The sequence below is a fragment of the Drosophila virilis genome, chromosome 4 (assembly GCF_030788295.1).
Source record: "Drosophila virilis strain 15010-1051.87 chromosome 4, Dvir_AGI_RSII-ME, whole genome shotgun sequence".
Classification (NCBI taxonomy): Eukaryota; Metazoa; Arthropoda; class Insecta; order Diptera; family Drosophilidae; genus Drosophila; species Drosophila virilis.
In genome coordinates this window covers 4,949,242-4,970,740 of record NC_091546.1, presented here as the reverse complement: position 1 = coordinate 4,970,740, position 21,499 = coordinate 4,949,242, and the positions used below count along the sequence as shown (strand labels likewise).

General features: G+C 38.4%; 1 protein-coding gene and 1 long non-coding RNA gene across 9 annotated transcripts in view; one reads left to right on the top strand and one right to left on the bottom strand.

Moving 5' to 3' along the window:
- Nucleotides 1-378: 378 nt before the first annotated feature.
- LOC6627504 (dipeptidase 3) overlaps nucleotides 379-21,499 on the bottom strand; it is a 416,202-nt gene continuing 395,081 nt past the window's right edge. For 7 of the 8 annotated variants that reach the window (XM_015173103.3, XM_015173104.3, XM_070209380.1 and 4 more), the window contains 3 exons: nucleotides 7,101-7,362; nucleotides 5,806-5,881; nucleotides 379-1,976 (listed from right to left, as the gene is read on the bottom strand). In XM_015173103.3, the coding sequence (XP_015028589.1) occupies nucleotides 1,748-1,976; nucleotides 5,806-5,881; nucleotides 7,101-7,362 (567 nt within the window). In that variant the 3' untranslated portion in view covers nucleotides 379-1,747. The remainder of the gene's footprint in view (nucleotides 1,977-5,805; nucleotides 5,882-7,100; nucleotides 7,363-21,499) is intronic. The other variant, XM_070209382.1, reaches the window with a different exon arrangement.
- On the top strand, nucleotides 19,796-20,745 carry LOC116651635 (uncharacterized). Its single transcript, XR_004304646.2, has 2 exons — nucleotides 19,796-20,435; nucleotides 20,536-20,745. It is a non-coding gene; the product is annotated as an uncharacterized lncRNA (long non-coding RNA).

Here is a 21,499-nt window from a genome sequence, read left to right as displayed (position 1 = left end):
TTTAGCCTGTGCACAAACCACTTAAATCGGTCTCACAAACCAGCAAAGGATTTTTTTACATTAGGTTTTAAGTGAAAGAGAATTAATTTTATTTTACTGCATTCTGTTTTCGATTTATTGAAATTTATTTGCTAAACATTTTACCCATTATCAAGTTTTAACTACAATTTCGATTTTACATACAATATGTGTATTTTTTCATATATGCAACAACTCAAAAATCGTCGCGCTTGAAGATTTCAAATTTAAGGTTTCCGTTTTTATGTGTGGGTTTGTTTGTGTATAATTTGCATCAAGTTCTATATATATATATATATATATATATATATATATATATATATATATATATATATGGTATATATATGTATAAACTTTACAGATATTTTATGCTCGCGCCTCATAGGCAAACATTTAGCCTAAGAACTAACGCTCGACTAACAACTTACTAAGATACAATATAATAATAATATTTAATTTAATTTAATTCGCTAGAAAACTATATAGGTTAATAAATTATAGAGATGTGTGGGTGTGACTGTAGGTAAAAATGCTATGTACAGGATACATACAAAATCGTATAAAATACGTCATAAAAAATTGTAACAATAGCTTTTGTTTTTGAGATTTGCATAGAAAATGTACAATTATTGAATTTACTTTATTTATTTCATTATGTATATTTATTTACTTAAGTCTACGCACATTTGACTAGATTTTCTTTTATTAATTTTTAAGTTTTAGAAGGTACAGAGATACTGACAGAGTTTTTCATTTGTTTTTAATATTTCTTTTTCTCTTATAGTCCGGATGAAGGGTATGCGGGGTAAATAGATAGAGTATCGCATTGGAAATTGTTAGACCAAATTATATACAATTATATGCGTGGCATGCACTTGAAGCTAATGCCACGCCCACTTTGCTTACTGGCTAATTTAGTGTGTGGTACGCTATTTAATCGTTCAGTAGTTATTTATACAACTGCTTAAAAAATTGAACAAATTATTTAATAAACATTTAATTAACGCCCGGCTTAGATGCGCAAAGCTTTCGGTAATTCTCATTAATTTCCTATATAGTATATGCATATATTATAATTATATTAATGTAGTTTTTAATTTAATTTAAGTGTATGCTTTCCCACTTTTCAATATTTGCATTAGCATTAATCTAAGAAATTAATTTAATTTTATATTTATTACATACTTGATATGTGGTTTTTCGTATAAACAACTAAATAACTCAAATTGGAAACGTATAATAATTATTTATTTACTTTATTTAAGGTTTTTCTTTTTGTTTTTCTTTAGCTATTTTCGTGTTGGTCCAGTTGAAAGTCGCAATGGGGTTCATCGAATTTCATATGGGAGTTGGGTAGTTCAGACAGAAAACCTTTAATTTAGCTGCTTGCAGTTGTCGTAAATAATGCTCAACAATTTCTTTATAAAGTGTGGGTGTACTCTTTCCTTGGCAGTCTGTAGATTGTCACAAAACTCAACAAAAATTCGAGAGGTTCAGATAGAACTTAGCAGAAGAACTAGCCAAATACTTACTTAGTAATATATATATACTTAAAGCTTATACAAACCATAGCTATGCCAGCTTATATAACTAGAATGCAAGTTTATTATTTTAATATTTAATATTTCTATATTGTGTATTTCAATTTTATATGCAGCAAAATAAATACTCGTTGCATGCACCGACTGGCCTATTGTACAACCTCTTTGGATTTACTGCCTAGATTTAATTAGCTGGAAGTACAATTGTATGGATCGTCAGTGCGGAAATTGGGATGATCCTCGTAGGGCTTGACGCCTGCTGCCTTCTTATCATCACGTATTTTCTCCACTTGCTGCATGACGCGCAAAAAGTTGCCACCAGCTAATTTGGTAAGCTCGTCGATGGTCCAACCACCTCCTAAGAGTTCCGCAAATAGAGTGGGATACGAGGAGACATCCTCCAGGCCTTTGGGTGTGCTGCAAGAGTGCAGAGGAAAACATATATATTTATATATATATATTAGCTAAATAATGTTGTTGAAGACATCAAGCTTAAGGGTGTCGGCTCAAATCCAGCTGCAAGTTCATTTTCTTCAAAGTCGTTCCAGGAGGTTGTCGCGTTTCTGGCACCCCGCGCAAAGCCGGTTAATTTCCGCTTGTATTTAACAATTAAATCCATTCAAATTGCTTTAGGCAAACAAAAGATTTCTCGTATACAATTCCAACATTATACTCGATTACATTTGATATGCATTTGGCCAAATATTGCCATAAAAATTAAGTTAAATGCAAACCAGAGGCAAAATGCGGCCCGGGCACTGTTTGGATAATAAAGCAGGAAAGGAATTTGTGTAACTCACAAACACAGTCGAGCACAAATAAATACCAAGCAAAACAATGGCAAATAAATAATAAATTAATATTTCTGGTCGCACTTTGAAAGGAAGTACAAATAAATAATAATTTACTGTTTAGGGCACGTTTAAATGACATGGAAATGTTATGTATACGACCATTAAGCCATATACAGGGTGTTTGCTAAAAGGAGCACTGTCTGACAGCCCTTTAGAGGGTATCGTAATACTTGTGCGTAAATGTGTAAAGCATCGATTATATATATCTTGATATATCTCAAAAGAGGCTTTCCGTTTCACGAATTTTTGCATATGTACTTCTATCTGGCTGGATCGGACGATTATATCAGATAGAAATAATTGGCTGAATCCAATCCAATTACACATGCCTCAGGGTTTACTTTAGTTCACTTTCTGTGGCACCCTGTTTATTTGTATTTGACTTGTAATAAATATTTGAAGCATTCCTCAAAACAGCTAAAACACAAAACCATTTATGTCATTTGCCTTTGTTGTGCAATTTCTGTTCTGTCTTTCATTTTAATTTCCTATGTTGAGTTCTGGATTTCCTCTGCGGTTGCGCCTCCAAAACCAAGAACATATTTCAGTTTTCAGTTTTCAGTTTTCTAATGCCATTTGCTGTGCATTTCCACATTGTTTGTGTGCACAAATTAATATCACTCATTTGCGGTTATTGCCAGCACTTTAAATTCAATTCGCATTCCACATGGTATATTTATCACAATAATCACGCATTAAAAGTACATTTAATTAACAATATGAAGGAAATGCTCAAAGATTCGGTCTAACGAAACTGAAACACCCTTCGCGGGTGGCTGCATTTAAAAGCTCTTCAAATTGATGCTAATTTATTGAATGATAAAATCAATTTTCATACGAAAGCTATGCGAATTATTACTATGACACTTATCTAATATATATATAGTTATTGTTATGGAATACATTATATTTATAATTTAAGGAGGTTCGATCCGTCAACTTGATGCTCAGCTCACTCAGTTCATCATTATAATAAAGTTTACTATCAAATGGCATTAAAACAAATTCTGCCTTTGATTCAATTTGACGTGAGTGTCAAAAATGTAATTTGAGTATTTTAAAGTGGTTAAAAACTAATAGTTAAACTGTACTTAAGTATACTAATAGGGTATATACTAATAGGTAAAGCATACCTAAGTATACGTATAGGGTATTTATAGCTAGCCTTTGGCCGTTTGCAGCAAACAAAATTAGTACAAGAGACTTAAATTGCAGCTAAAGTATTGCATAAAAGTTGTGCTAACTTGACGTTGGCAGAAGTTTAAGAAAAGTGGCAACTTTGTACGAGCATTGCACATTGACAGAGGAGAGCTGACAGCTAAATCAATATAATAAAAAAAATAATAAAATAAAACAAGCCAGCAGGCAGAGAAGACATTTATCTTATATAAATGACATGCCTCATATTTAAGTACAACAACTTTTGTTTTGTTAGTGTATTTTGTAAGCCATTGAAAAAATGTGGTGTAAATATGCGATAACCTGGCCGAAACTATGAAAATGTGGCAGGTGTCATTGAAGTGCCGCGGAATGCAGCATTAAAACAACACGGACAACAGCAAAAACAGCAACAAAAACGACAACAACAACAACTCTGGCAACAATTCAGCTTCAATTGTTGCTTGTTTAACGCATTAAATTTTGGGCCCAGGCAAAAGCTCTGGCATGTTGCGCTAAGCGGGGCGAAGGGCTTCAGCCGGAAAAATACCATTTGACATTTTGTAATTTCATAGAATTTTAGATTATTTATTGTGAAATACTCGGCCGTTGTGTGTGTGTGTGTGTGCGCTGTGTGTGTGTGTGTGAGTGGCCTATAAATATTCATAAGCGCAATTTCAGTTGTTTTTTGTACTTTTCTTTTTTGTTTTTTTTTTTTTTGTTTTTCGACCAACACGAAATGAAGTTCGTTTCGTTTTGGAAATTGATTTACATGAAAATTGTTGTTGCACATTTTCATATGCATGTAACATTTTACAGCCAAATGCGGCTTGTTGCGAGCTACAAAAACTGTGGCATATACTACAAATATTTATTTGAAAAACACGCAAGAGAACTGAGAGGAAGAGACGAGAGGGGGGAAGGGGGTTAGGCGGAGACAGCGATCTGAGCAGCGTTCTATCAAATTTCGTGGCTTGTTTGGTTTCCAGAAATAAAACGCAGCGGAACGAAAATAAATGCAAATCTTGCGGTTAAAAATATAGTGGACGCTGATGATGATAAAGCTGATGAGCAAAGCGGAAGGCTATGTCTGGAATATTTGTATCCATCAGACATATTAGTTTTTGTCCATTTAATGCCTGTAAAGTACAGCATTCAAATTTGATTGAAACAGTTTTTAGACCCTGGCCAAGGGTATTATAATTTTGTCAAGTAATATGTAACGCATCGTCCGTCCGCCCTTTCAGGCAGAGCGGCCAGATCGGATCATTATATAGCATATCTGCCAAAGGAACTGTCGGTCGAGATATCTTGACCAAACTTGGCTTTTAAAGGTTTTACTATGCTCCTCATATATATTCGAAATTTGATCAATATTTGATCACTATATAATTTTCTTGTTATATGTATATATTTATTTAAATATTTACTTTATTATTAAATACTTTCAGATTTTTTCTTCAACTTTTTATTTTTCATAAGGCTTAATTAGTTGGATTTCTTTAAGTTGGTTCATGGCTAGATCAATTTTTATAGCTCAAAATTCTAATATTCTGCATTTCTATATTCAAAAGCGAAAAACAATAGGATCACAGAATAAAATATCTTGCGTATAAGAACTATTGAAAATCCTGATCAAAGTTACTAAAAGAGTTCTATTCACAATAATAATCAGCATGAGGAATCTTTATTTCCAGAGCAGTCCAAAGCAGTTCAGATCACGCAATATTTTAAAGCTTTGATTACGAGTTTTAAAATACGAAAATCTATATGGCGATACGGCCTTTGTATATTTTATATACTTAATTAATTGATTAACAACAGATTTAAGTAAGGGCTTTAAGTGTCATTAAACATATATAAGTCTATAATTTATTAAAATAAAATCATGTAATACTCAAAGTTGTTGCTGTGCTGAATAAATACATCAGCCAATGGGCACCTGAGCTAATTATTCGCAGCACGACGAATCGGAGACCCTAACGAACCGCAATATGAATTGGCAGCCGCAATATGCCAATGTTAAGCTGCTCTACTTAAATAGAATCAATTAATAACTTAAAAACCACCTGAACAGAGAGAGAGAGAGAGAGAGAGAGAAAGACAGAGGGAGACAGGAAGTACTCCTCGATTACAGTAGAAAGAGTCTCTGCGGAGGAGCATGAAGCTGTAAAGCGTTGAGCTTGTGGCCAAGGGAAATGCGCATTTAAGTGAAATAAATGACTTTTACTTACTAATTAATGCCGTCGTAGCCGGCGCCGAGGCCAACGTGATCGATGCCAGCGACGCGCTTAATGTGATTAATATGCGCTGTGTGTGTGCGGGTGTGTGCGAGTGTGTGTGCGAGTGTGCATTGGTCAACAGGATATCGAAGGACAGGGTTGCCATCACATCATTCGGTCGTCGTTGTTTTGTTGTTGTTGTTGTTGTGGTTGACAAGTTCATTAGGGTCCATTGTTGTTGTTGTTGTTGTTTCCATCATCGTCATAAGCCGTCGTTATTAAAATTTCGCAAATTTGAAATGTGTCCAGGCCGAGAGACAATGCCATGAAAAGCCAGAAAGAGAAGAAAGCAAATCACGTGACATTAGACAATTGCACAATAAATAGAACCGCAAACCAAAAAAGGCAAAAGACAAAAGTGCTTTAGTCGGTAGTGTCCGACTAGGAGATATCCTGCATCTAGAAAGGATATATATGCATACACGCATAACTTGATCCTTTAATGGATCCTTGCGTAACTCGAATGCTTATAGTCCGATCCACGTGCAGTTTTCAGCGCCTTTATATGGCATACAATTATGTGCATATACCAAAGCAGAAGACTATGAATATTTATCACATTTTGAAGGCAGCTTGGGTATTTATACGAAAAAAGAAATATTCTCCATCTGAAAATACTGCTTATAACAGACTTCACATAACAAGCTTAGCTTAATGCAAGTTTCAGAAGAGATATTGATACAAATGATAAACTCACTTTGCTTATTTTAAATGAGAATATAATTCTGAAATTTTAAGCATCCTTTTGCAGCTTCTAATATCAACAGACGCGTACAGACTTTGACCGACAGCTTGTCTGCTTCACTGACAAAATGTTAATACCCCCTGCCTGGTTTAGGGTAGCACCAACTGACTTGTGTAAAAGCCAATGAAACAGGAAGTGATTACGTCCGCCATTTTGATGGCGTGTCAAAAGCACTGGCTTAAAAAGATGATGCCGAAGAAGAAGCCAAGAGGCAATAATGAACTAGCTGAAACAATGGCCTGACAATAAGTGGTGCCAGAAATGTTTGTGGTGCTGGTGGTGCTGTTGGTGGGTTTGTGCTGCCACAAACACCACTGAATTGTCTTTAATTGTTTTTGATTGGGCCTGCAAAAGGCACATGAAAATGTCAAATTTGAGTATTTCCCTGCAAAAAAGGGGCAGCCAAAATAAGGCAAACTAAATGGCATTTTCTTGAAATATTTAACATATTTAACAAAACTATATACTAATAAAAAACAAATAAGTTTAAGTGAAAACTTACCGACTGCATCCTGTACGGTGGAATTGTCGCTGCATGACAAAAACTTCGAATAAAAGTTGACCATGACGAGGCCACCATTTTTGGCCAGCGATTGCAGTATATCGTCCTGGACATTGCGGCTCGTATTGCACAGCTCGTAGGCGGAGGAGTGGGAGAAGATGACAGGCGCCTCGCTCACCTCGAGAGCGTCGCGCATGGTGCCCTTCGAGACGTGCGACAGATCGACCATCATGCCCAGACGATTCATTTCGCGTATGATTGTCTGCAAAGAGCAAAAAGAGAGAGAGAGAGAGGGCGAATTGGGGGGAGAGTCGGAATTAATGAAAGTTCGTTAGACAGTGATTAGAGGCGGGTCAGCAGGCATTTATGGTGACTGGCCTTAAATTGCTTTCATATCAAAATGCTTTGCCATAAACTAAGCCCATGTCATAAAACAAAAGTAATGAGCATTGAGTGGAGCCAGCGACCAGAAGGACCACGAGGACCACAAGGACCACAAGGATAAGCAAACAGTTTCATTATGCATGTACTTTTATTTAACCTTTGACTGTCGCACAATGTCTAAGTAAATTGATATTGCTCTCAGTCTCTATCTGTGTGTGTTCGACTCTCTTTGTCTTGCTGTAATTTGTATTTATGCGCGGATTTATGGGCGCTGCTGTGGGTGTGCGTGTGCGTATGTGTGCAGCTTACGTAATTACTAATCTGATGCAAGTTTAGCGCAGTTACATTTGGTGCCACAAATTATGAGCAAATTAATTACACTGCGAGAGATTAATTTCAGCTGGGCGATGCTAATCGGTCACACAAAGCATGCTTTAAATGCACAAATTACGCATTCCAAGGGCAGCACAAGCATATTGATATCAGCTCAATAGGTCAATAGTCAGGGCGATCTATTGATAAAACAACATTGGAGCATGATTAAGATATTTGAGGCAGCGGGGGCATTCAGTTTGCTTAGGCCTTCTGTTAGCAAAACTTTTCATATGCCTGACTAAATCAAATATGATGTTATAAGAACTTCAGAATGAAAACTTATATAAGTTGCTTAACGAAAGTAAGTATGCTTAAGGAAATAATCAGATATTTACTTATATACGTGAAGGTAAATATGTCATCCTTTTCTTAAATTAGTGTTAGTTTATCTCGTGCAATTAAAAAAAATAAAATCAGACAGTCAATCAATCAGTCAACCAAATTTACAATTATAAATGGAACACACTCTCATTAAATGCAAGAATCAATTTCAGTTGTTTTCAGTGTATTTTATGTGCGATGCCGTTTCGCAGATAATTTTTAATTGCAGTTTCGCGTCGAGTAGGAGTTGCCAGAGGCGGCGGCGGAGAGCGAAAAGGGGAGGAGGTGTTGGATAAGCTCTAACCATGGAGTCAATAGTCAGACGGGCGACTGTTTATTTGTGGCAGTTGGCCTTAAATTAGCTAACAAATTGCAGTTGGCCAAAATGCTCAATTGCCACGATGCGTGTGCACTTAACGGGCGTGGCATTAAAGTCGAACAGTAAACACGGCCAAAACTAATTGGAAGCATGCGTGTGTGCGTGTGTGAGTGTGCGAGTGTGTGAGTGTTGTGTTCCAGAAAATGTGTATTAAATGCTTATTGTCGCCTAATTACGCACACACACACACACACACACACACACACAGACAGATAGACAATGGCACACGAAATGGCAAATGTGGGCGGCTCAAGGGCCTGGGGGCTGCTGAACGATTGGGGCGTGGCTTTGCTGCGCATTAAATCTTAATTAACGGTGCATACAAACGGCTTATACAACTGTCAGTGCTTATGTATGCGTCTGTGTGTCTCTGTCTGTGTGTGTGTGTATTCACTGAGCTGTTTACAGCACTCGAAGCAGTAAATTAAAATTACCAAATTATTTGGTGATTAATTGCCAAAGGCCATGGCAAATAATTTGCCAAACGTTATTTATATTTATTTCTGATACACATACACATGTACACACATACACAAACACATACACACACACACACATATGCCTGGTCTGGCATTAAAAATTGCACGTTTCGCAGCGTATTTTGCATTTAATTAAACAATCATAATAAATATAATCAATTCAATTGCAATATATTTTTATTTATTTACTTTTTTTAATTCTTTGCACTTTTTAATTGCACTTTTAATTGAGCCTATTATGGTGCAACACGGCGTATGCTTAATGCTTAATGCTATGCCACGCGCAAATGCAGATAAATAAACGTGTAAATAAATAATTTACTCTTAATGCATTTGCAGCCTGGGCCGCTGTTAAATCGACACCAGCTAATGATAATAACACCTGCAATTGGCAGAAACTACTCAATTTTCTATTTACAAAATGTACTTAAGACATTTACTCAAAATGGGACACTTTAAATAATTGATACGCCTTTCGAAATGAGCTCAAAAAGTATATGATGAAAGCCCAATCTGACGTAAATTATTACAGAAAAATATGCCCCTATAGGTGTGTATACTTATGCCCTGTATCGTGAAGGCGTAAAGGCATACAAAATTGTATTCAATTTGGCTGAGATTCTTAAATGTAAATACCTTTAAAGTATCTTAAAACAATACGTTCGACCGTGACCATATTTTCCATTCAGAAATAATAAAGCGAGTTTTAGTCGGAAGTGCCCGACTAGGGGATACCCTAAATCATCTTCTACCCACATTGGATGTTAAAGTGGACTAACGACACAATTTCACCCGTCATACTTCCACGGATCGACAAACGACATATGTCCGAGGGAAATAAGGTCGCTTTTAGTTCGTCGGAGCGATGTCGATTTCAAACCTCATATCACCGATTCGGCTATTGAATACAGAATTTATCTTATGGGCTCGCAGATGCTACCTTCTGGCTGTCACATACATTTGCCCGGTTCAGGGTATATATAGTTCTTCTTTAATTTAAGTCAAGCCATGAAAATGAAATTTCTTTGCTGCGCTCCACATGGACAACGCACGACTGTCACGTGCATGTTCCTGTAAATGCGCATGTGTTACATTTAAGTAAGCACTAAGTAGTGCAAAGTAGTTCGCTCCGGGCGTGGTGTCCATCTATGTAACAATTTCGCATTGGTGACAACGTGATTAAACCCTACACAAAGCATTAAAAATCGCCCAAAAGGCATGTGCTGGCCCGGCACAATGCCGAATGCCGAGTGCCGAGCGCCGAGGATCTGCCGTCAAATGAGTGACAGGCAAATTGAGGAGCAACTTTTCACAATGGTCATTAATGTCAGCCTGTCTGGCAGGACATCCTCCCTTCCGCCTCTGCTGTGCAAAACGCACCCTCTCTTTTGTATCGATGTGTCTGTCAGCGGTTGGCTTCAGCTCCGGCTTAAAGCCCCAACAATGCGGCTGTCAGAAGCAAACACAAAAACTGAAAGCTGGACGCAGGACGCAAGACGCGGGATGCGGGACGCATCCATGCAGCCAGTTGGCTGATGTTCATTTATTGCTGCTTTGGCGAATTGACGCCCTTTGTTAGCCATTTCAATGGCCCTTTGTGTGTGTGTGTATGTGTGTGTGTGTGTGTGTGCATATAAAATTGTTATTAATTTTCGGGCCGCGTTTTATTGTTTCCAAATAATTTTTTGCAGATTAGCAACGATTGCAATTTCACATTTTGCCCCCGCAATTAAATTGCAATTTTTGGCCAGCCAAAAAATGCTGCTAAATATGTTTTAAAATATAATATGCAATTAGCAGCCGCAGCAGCAAAGTGCACACACATTCCGCTGCATCGATAACAATAAATCCGCAATGCATTTAAATTGAATTTAGTTCTTTTCAAAAATTCATTTAAATTTGCTTAAATCTGCGCAAAAAGTGCAAAAGGACTAGTCGACTAGGAGATACCCTGGACCTAGAGTTGAGCTGCCATTAAAAATAGTATACTAAATCCTTTTATACAGAGAAATACGTTTTTGAATAATGCTTCGATGCTTATGGTCCGGCTTAAAGATGGGAAGGTGCATTAAAATTCGTTTTTAGGATTCATGTTTACTATTCGAAAGTCTTTTGTTGGTTTGTAGCTTTTATAAGCAAGCCAGTCAATAAGTTAATCTACAGGCTAACAATTTGGAATTTAGCCCATTTGAGAGCTCGCAGAAGTCACCTTCTGCCTGTAACATATCATTTGCATAAAACTATTATACCCGTTAAGTCAATATCCAATGGACTAACTTTCGGGTAAATAAATAAACTGGCAGAACGAAACAAATGCCAAGCCACAAAACGAGTTGGCAGCCCCATGTCCAAACACACCAATACACGCAGACAAATACCCACTCATATACACACACTCACACACAGACATATACACATAGAACAACATACACACACGAGTGCAAAACTTATTCAGTTACGTGGCCAGGCATTAGCGCTTTATGCAAAAACTCATTAAAAACTTTAAATTGAAATAAAATAAAATGCACATTTATATTTATAAATTATATTTACTTATGAATGCCTCACTGCGTTCTACAAACTCGTGACAGTTTGCAGCACAAAGAGGTAGTTAAAAGGGTTTGTAAGCTCGTAACAAGCAGTCGGCATTAAAATCGAAAAATCTTTTCAAAACGGATTATTAATATTGAATAGACCGTAATGCGATTCAATAAGTATCATAGAACGGATTATAATTAATTTGTATTTTTGTTTTGTTTGTTATTTAAACAGACATATTTGAGTGCCTCTGAGTCGACCTACATTCCATTTGTGTTTATAATTCATTAAATATTTTAATTTCTTTTAAATTTTTTACTATTCATATTTTTAGGCTCATGCGAAGACTTTTTGGCTACTCTTTTACTCTTTTAATTTAATTTTATTTCAGTTCATAGTTTTTATAGATTTTAACAAGCTTGGGTACTATCAAAAAATACTACCATATACATGTGCTACTACATATAGCAGAGGCAATTACCCGACTGGCTTTTCCTTAAGGGAGAATCAAACGTGTTTACTTGGTTTTTCCCTAAGCTTAACAGTTAAATAAATTGTTTTTATTTACATTTTTGCAATATTATTTAAGCCTTTTGCAATATGCTTGAAAATCAAACACACTTTTTAATGTTGCTTGCAGTTTATTGTTATTGCCGTGGCATATTATCCGCCGGTTAATCTGGGCCGTTGTGTCGCCCTGGCGGGGTCTTTTCAATTTACAAATAACATTTCGTTGTCGGCAAGTCGCGATTCGGCATTTGGCGCACAAATTTGTAAGAATAACGAGAACTCAGCCTAGTTGTTATCTAGACAGTGCTTACGCAGCAGCAGCCACCGCCAAAGGCAGATGAGTGAAAACCGCCTCGCCCCGCCTCATTCCGCCCCGCCTCCTGATAGTATGCCAATGACCTAATAAATCCGTTTTATGTCTTGAGTTGGCGCCGCCTACGACTGGCCGGAAATGCTGGCGGCTGTGGCTGTGACTGTGGTTGCGGCACATTCACTTCCTGTTACTTGACTCCCCCACTCAATTCATATTCAAATTCGCACAGTGGGCGTGGCTTAGGGGCCGTCATTTATTGACTGCGCCATTAGCTGCACTAATGATCCATTCAGGCGCAACTGGCGCAGCAAAAGAAGAAACCCAAAGCGAATCGCAGCCCATATTCAAATTCAAATTCAAACTCACAGACCCAGTCTCCGAGCCCAGACACAAACACATCTCGGCATTGTCAATATGCTTAATGGATTTTCAAATATTTAAACAGTTCGACAACCAACAAGCATGCGGTTGCTTGCCCGGCTGGCTCTGAACTGAATGAATGCCGTTTGCCGCTGCTGACTTCAGCTCGACTCCAGTTCTCAGACAGGCTTTCATTTGGCCTGGCCAAATGCATTAGCCACATTTACGCATATTATAAATACAAATAAATCAAGTGTTATTTATGCGGTATAGACGAATATATTTCTCAATATTTGCGCTATGATAAACTATGAATAAAATATGCTGATATTCAACAAAACAGAGCTTAGCCTTAACTGGTTTCCTAATTGATAATACTAGTATATTTTTTTTAAATATACTGCAAAAATAGAGAGTCAATTGAAATTTCAAAAAGATGTCTGAAATTTAAGTCAAGGAACTTGAAACTTTATCAAATAAGACTTTATTTTAAAACGATTTTTATATAATACATACTTCCGCAAAAACAAACAAATAATTTCCGACTCAAACTGAGCAAATATATGAGAAAATCGATTTCCAGAAGAGCAAATTATTTATATGCAGAATGTAACGAGAGAATAAGCCCTGGCCATAATATTATTCTGATTGGAAATCATTCTTATTTCATAACTTTGTCAAAGTTATGAGAGTTGCAGGAAAACGATAGATATATCCTACGACTTGGCAAGTAGTTAGAAATTGACACCGTGCAATATTTGTGCGTTTGTATTTCACAATTTCACAAGGTGGGAATTGTAAATGGGGGAGGGGCATCTTAACTTATGGCTAACAAGGGATACCTGCTGGCTATTGGATTTGATAGGTAATCAAATACAATCTGCAGCTGACTATTTACCTAAGCTCAGCTGCAGGCCACGCGGCAAGGGCACTTGGGTTAACTGTTAACCCCTAGTACACTGCATGCTCGCACTCATAGTCGCACTCACACTCACACTCAGACTCAGACTCATAGTCGCACTCATAAGCAGCGTTTGCGAGTTGCACGCATTGCGCGCTTGAAATAGCACAAAAATGTTTGCCTTTCTTGCGATGCGTTTTTCCCCCGTTTTCCAGGCTCCGTCTCAGGTTTTCCCCGTTTCCCGTTCCGCGCTGATGGCTGTCAGAGGCTATAATTGAAGCTCTTAGTTGTCGGAGCGGATGAGGTTGGCAAGGAATGGCAGGGGGCTGGCGGGGGCTAGCAGGAGCATGGTCTGGCAGTGGGTAAAAAGGAAAGCAACAATCAAACAGCAGAGAAAACTGCAACTGAAATTACAACCCAGGGCAGTTGGGTTGGGTGTTGGGCTGAAATTGCCTGAAATAAGATATAAGAGCCAAGATATAGCTCGAGAGCAGCCAACTAAAGGAAAATAAGCCAAGCAAAATATGCGAGTGCAGAGCAAATGTTGCAATAAATTGCTTGCAGCCCGGTGAAATTAATTGGAAAGATATTTTAGCTATTTTAGCTGCTACCCAAATTCCTTTGGCCGGGCTCACTGAAAACTTAATTACGTCTATGCAAATAGTTGTGTTCTGCACTCGTTCAGCTAATTAAACGCTGTGTTCTTTACTTCAAAGACTCTATAGCAGCAACAAAAAATCACTAAATTATGCATACGCAGTGTGGCACGCGCGCCCAACGAGCCGTCGCATGCCGCTTGGCCAAACAACTGACAGTCTTCTGGTCACAGCTCACACATGACACGACTTGGCCTTACGTTTGTGCTGTTTGCTTTTAACTTGATAGCAAAGGACATCTGACACCTCAGCTGTCAGCTCTCTGTTTACGAAAAGCACAAAGAAAAAAATGTCTGCCAGAAGGAACCTGCTCTTGGGCTCAAATACATTATAACACACATGCATATTCATTTAATTGTAATAGTCAGTAAAAAAAAAGTAATTAAATTTGAGGCAATAAAATCGTTTCACTGAATATACACAACTGTTTTACGCAGGGCCTATTGAAAAGAGCTTAAAAGGTTTAATGCAAAAAGTAAGTTTTGTGCAACAGGCAGCAGGAAGTATATATGAGCCCAAGAAGTATATATATTCTTGTTCAGGATGCAACGAGCTGAATCGATCAACTTAGAGAGTGGAATCTAGCTCAAGCTCAAATGTTGTTAATTGTATACAACATCTTTCTTAAGCTTAACAGCTCACTTTGCTGTTCTGTTCGCTGCTTAAACTCGTTGCTAAAAACGACTAAAAACGGCAAAGTAAGCAAAATCAGCTGTGTGTATGCATCCAGGTTTGTCACTCATGCTCGTCTTGCTAAAAGTGGGCACAAGATGTAATCCTACATTTATAAATCATGCTCTTAAGTAGTCTCAACTTGAATTGCATTAATGAAACTGCTTAAAAAGCAATCTAATAAGGGCTCAAAAATTTCAGCCGCATTTAGTAAGAGTGAGATATTAATATTTGACGAATCCTACAGGACTTCTGAGCGGCAGCACAAAGGCCCAACTTGAGCTGCCTAAATGAGGGAGTGAATTGCTGGAATCTGAAACTAAAACCTTATGAGCTGCCCCTGTGATTGTTCTAATAAACACAACCCGGCAGCATGAGTCGTAAGTACCAAAAATATTTAAGCGTCTGATTTCAATTGCTCGAATATTGCGCTTACGGCACGTGGTGCACGTTAGTTAATGCATTTTTCAACTAAAAGTGACTTCGATTAGCTTCCTAAAAAATTCATTAAAAACTTTTAGCGAGCGACAGGCAAACAGACAGGCAGCGAGAGCCAGGCAGAGGGGGTCGGCAGCTAAGCAGGCATGGAGCTGGCATACTTGAGGCTCCCCAAGCAGCCAAGCTGAATATTTTATAAACTGTCGTTAGTATAGTCCTGCCCCCGCCGCTCTCACTGGTTTTTTGCCAGGTCATACAATTTGTTGCAACAGCAGCAGAAAGCAAAAAAAAAAAATAAAAACAAAAATCTCTCGTATAAGTTGCGACTGAGACTGGAAAATGGCTGCTTCGTGTTGATGGCGACGTCTGCGCCCGCAGGGAGCATAGACATCAACAACAACAACAACAACAACAACAACAACAACAAATAGACGCGACGTGCGCTCGGCCTCTGGCCTGGCCAAGATGGATGGCCAAATATTTAGTGGGAGGTCAGCCAGTTGCAGTTGTCAACCAGCTTGCGGCAGGTGGCAGGTGGCAGGCAGCGCACAGTTGGCAGTTGGAAACTTCGAGAACGTTACAAAATTACCAATGTGGAAATCAATTTCATCAATTTTCGATATTCCCATTGGGGAAAAATGTGAATTCTTTATATTCGGTGGAGCCACAACTTTTATGGGTTTATTACATTGGGCTGAGCTTAAAAAATGAATCACTAGTCCCACCGAGCCATGAAATCATTTGCAGCAATTTACTTTATTTGCCGAACCCTAAACTTCGTGCTCAGTCTGCCGAAGCTTAGTCCACTTCTCAAGCGACATTTAGTGGGTATTAAGAAAATTCATATATTTTATCTCTATATATAAAACTGTTTGTTCTGACTGACTGACGGGCTGACAGACCCTAAACCGTGAGAGCTAGGATGGTGAAGTTCTCAATGTAGTTACTTGTGTGATGAAGTTGCACGTCTAGACGGGATCTGATATGCCGGCTCGTACATACATGAATACATGTATAAATACAAGCATACATGTATACATACATGCAAACATGCATACAGGCAAACATGTATGAATGCATGCATACCTACATAAATACATGCAGACATGCATACATGCATACATACATACATACATACATACAAACGTACATACATACATATATACATACATACATGCATACATACATACATACATACATACATACATACATACATACATACATACATACATACATACTTACATACTTACATACTTACATTCATACATATGTATATACATATGCACAAAACATAGCACCAAAAAAAAAAAACACCTGCACTACTAGCTTATCGTGAAAAACTGCGGAGCCTACTTTTTTTTTTGAGAATCGAGGAGGAGAGCACTTGGTAGAAATCCGTTTTGTTTAAATTGGCAGCATAGCGCCAAATAAGCTTGGTCTACATTTGGTATTAAAAGACAAACATGCATGCATACACACATTCATAAATGCACACAAACATGCATGCACACACACACACATACATGAACACACGCACACATATATAATACTTATATGGCTTTGTACTAAATACTTGTACTATTATATACTTTGCTTTGTATAAATTCACTTTTATTAGATTTGTAAATAATCTATATTTTATTTATTGCTTAATTCATTGTTAATAATAATTGTTAAATTGTATAGCTGTCAAATATTTCATTTGCGCTTAAACCAGTTAAGAATTACAAGTTGCGTGCATTAAGAGAGTGTTGACTAGGGCTTTGGGTGAGCCCTAATTGGAATTCTAACGTTAACATTGCATTTTTATTTGTACATAAGGAAAATGCCCAGTCTCCACAAGGGATCTGCCCCTAAAAACATATGTATCCCGTTTCATTTAGCCAACTGGGTGAATACGAACGTGTTGCTAAATGGATATTGGACGGTTGCTTGGGCACACATCAAACGAAACCTCTTGGTAAAGGACTCAAATTGTGTCTTAAGCTGGACTCAACATGCATTAGCAACACGCAGCGCAACTCCCACTCTCTCCCTGTGTGTGTGTGTGTGTGGGCGTGGCAGGGAAAACAGAAAGCCGCTTTGCTCTCGTTGTTGTTACAGTTGAATACATTCTGTGCAAGGGGCGAGAACAAAGCCCGTTACACATGTGTCTAGATAATAACATTCCCTGAGCCCAAGCCGCCGTCCCCCAGCTCGCAGCTTCCAGCCCCCAGCTCCTAGTTCGTATTTGCAGACCTCAACTGGGACCACCGTCTGAGGCTCAGCCTCAAATCTCAGTCTACCCGACAGGTGCGCCAAAATTGTCTGTTGAATCTCAGCCAGCTTTGGGCACAGTCTGTGGCGTGTCACATTTTTAGCCCTTTCATACGTGCCCAGACAATGGCAAAAAGGTCAACTCTAGTGGGTCGAATGGGCATTAACCCATTCGACATTCGGGGCCACTTTGGAGTCGCTGAGGGAGCTGAGGGGAAGCCTTCCTTCCCCCCAATACTTGTAGGCTCTTGCTATGGATTTGAGTTGTGGCCGTGCCTGGCGCGCGTGTTGTTGGACAGCCGAAAGCTGTGTAAATAGCATATAAATCCCAGGTATTCCAGGGGCTGAGCTAGTCACATTCAGCTCGTTAGATTTTGAGCAGGCTGAGCCGACGAGCGGCTATTGGGTTAGACAAGCTTTATAAATAGAAGCCAAATGGAATAGCCATGTATTCCGTTTGAATGATGGCTAACAGTTGCTCGCAACATGTGCGAAAATCAACTGCAGGTAGGCAAGACTTTGAAAAATGTCGATTGAAATATTGAAGAAAGAAAAGCTAATTGTGAGGGGAAAATTAAGTTGCTTTAAGAAGAACAACTGTTCCTCTGTTTGATACTTATTTTCGGATGCCTCAATTCCAGACAGACGCAGAGTAAGTGATAGCCCGAATCGCTTCCAAGAAATCGATAATAATCGATAAAAATCGATATCAAAATTCTGATTTTTCAGCATATTCAGACACACAAAAGAACTAGAGACCTCAAATGTAGTATGTAGGTCCGCGATAGCATACAAATATTCAGATTATTTTACTTTTGGGGGAAATCCTCTCGTTCGCACCCAAATTGTATTTCTAAAAGTCTAGTCATGGTCTTTGGTAAAGATCGGATAATAAGTACCGAAGTTCTTTAAAAAGGGAGGGGAGAAACAGAGAAAAAAGGGTATATCGTACTAGAAGAACATTCTTCGTTGTTTTTCGAGTTGGATTCAACTAAGATTGCATTCACGTTAAAGATACTATAATTCAGTATAATATATCACCAGAAATAAAAAGTTCTAGTTTTAAGTTTTCTATTCAGTACGAAACTCGTTTAGGCTATGTAACCTGTTGCCAGACTCTAATGAGTCTTGTTTTTGTCCGCATGCAAATGACAGCGTCAAAGGTTAAGCCACAGTGCGACCGAAAAGAATTTACATAGCATGGATCAAACAGAGCCCGAACCTAGTTGCTGGCGCGGTATCACAGAGCGGGGATTGGATGAGAGATGGGCTTGCCAGAGGGCGACTACAGAGCTGTTGGAAAAACAACACGCGTCTACATACATATGCATAAATTTCACGCACAACTGAATTGCGATGGCGATGGCGATGGCGCGTGTGTTGTGTGTGTGAGAGGGCGGATGTGTGTGGTTGGGCGTGGCAAGCTGGTCTATATGCAATGATGGGGTGCGGAAATCTGCACAAAGGAGCGCCGGTACACTGAAAAACAAACCGCATAGGGTTCGGCTAGCTGGCGGCGGGAAGCACACAGCCAGCTGGGCAGAGACAGAGACAGAAACAGAGACAGTTAAATAGACGGGCTGACAGGCGTCGCTGGGCGTGCAAAATTCTGAAATGCCGTCATTAATCTTTATTTGCGCCGGCGAATGCGTGAATAATTCAGCTACCTAATAATAAATCATTGCAGCTGTGCATTAGTTGACTGTCGCTCATATAAGCGAGTGTGTCCTTGTGTGTGTAGCTGTCCCTTGGCCTCTATCTTTATCTCCCAGCGGAAGTGCCGAGTAACATGCTTAAATGCTTATCAAATTTAATGCGCCCAACTCAAACCTGGCGAGCCTTAATTAATTGCCAGCGCCTACGACATATCAGACGAGTCACAGTCGGCATTAGACACCGCATTAGAATCTTAAAGATTTGCCTGCCTTTTGGGCACATTAAATTTAAGTAGTTATTTTTCTTGCCATCGTTGAGTGATTTTTCTAATGCATTGGGTGGGGGAGGTTGGTAACCACAATTAAATTTGCCGCAATAAGTCAAGGCTCACACGTGACCCAATATTACACATACGACGCGTGGGCAATCATTTGTTCTGATTGTTTGTAGTCTCAAAAATTCAACCTGATAGCTGTTTCCTTATTTTTTGATAATAATAAGATATAAGAATTTTCTCACAATTGTTGAAGTCATGAAAAAACTGTTAAGGATTGGGAATTCAATTCGTATTGTAAAAAAATTTATTCTGACGTAGAACCAGCGATGTCTTGCTCGTAAGTTCGACGAACAGACACCTTAGCCACGCATATGTATGAAAAACTAGTGAGAGGCGAATCAAATGAGACTTGCAGACTCCATTCAGCTGTTGAAATAAGTTCAAATTAATTGCAACCTTTGCTACAATATTTGTTCACAATTAAGTTGGCATATTTATAACGAAAATGTATTGTATTATTCAGAATATCTCCAACCAAGCCAAGCGAGTTTTTGCGAGCTGCCTGTAAACGACTTCCCGCTGGGCATACGCGACCTATGTGCAGATCCCAGATCCGAATTCAACACGCATGGTTGGCGGTTTTCAACACCTTTTTCAACTGGTGCGAAAAGCGAGCTTTTGCATTAAAATGTTTGCAATGCCTAGTCCAAGCAATCAAGCCACATTCAAGCTTAATTTCAATGTATGCGCACATAATTTGATTACTGTTCGGGCTTCGTGTTGATGCACAAAAATTCTCCTAAATACCAAATTTGCTAAGGTAAAATGTTAAATGGGCAAAATGTACTCGACACAAGACAATTTTGTTGTTGAAAATTCATTTAGCTGTTGAATAAGAATTTTAATTAAACTATGCACAGTCCGACAAAATTATTGCTTAAAAATTCCCAAGCCTGCCGCCTCCGGACCTGGACAGAGACAAGATGGCCCATAAAATGTGGTGCAAGTGTCGCAGCAAGTGGTGCAAATGTTTGGCAGTCGACATCAAGTGGGAAAGTGTCAGGCGGCAAATACAATTAAATATTCAAATGTACAATCAATAAATGGTTTTGAAATTTGTGATACTGCAATTCGGTGTACTGTTGCCGGCATTCTGTATTCTACGGGAATTTATTCAGTTTAAGCCTTGGGCAATTTTTTTGCTGTATTCCCTGCACCCAACAGAAAAGGACCAAAAGGGTTATATAGGTTTTGTGCGAATGCAAGGGACGCAAATATCTTCGATTCCAATAAATATATATCCTCAACATTAGAAGGAGCCAATCTTAGTTCCTATCAATCTTCATGTATCCAAAATAAAGTCTACTTAATATATATATATATTTATATAAAATGTTTTCAATTTCTTTTTCGTTGTAGCGATAGTTATCGATTTAAGATTTAAGATAAGTATACCTTGCAATCTACGAATACTATGAAAAAATACTTATATTTGAACTTTTCTATATAGGCACTTTGTATGTCACACTTATGCTCTGAAAATTGAATAAGAATCGGACTCTAAGCACCGAAGCTTATCAAGACCCAAGAAAACTATGCACGACATTTTGCTATATATTTTGCTTAGCGTACTTTATACCCCGCAACTTAGGGCATCTTTTATTCGGGCATACTCTACTTCTCTTAATTATTTTTTTTTTTTTTGTGAATTTTTAAATGCATGCAGCTCGTTGCAGTTGCATTGCGGTCAATTGCAGTGTCAAACTTGCAAATATTTTCAATTAAAAGCATTTGGCTTACTCGCTCTCTCTCTCTCTCTCTCTCCACACCCTTTCCCTCTCCCTCTACCGCACTCTTGCTCTCTCTGTCTCGCTCTCGCCCACT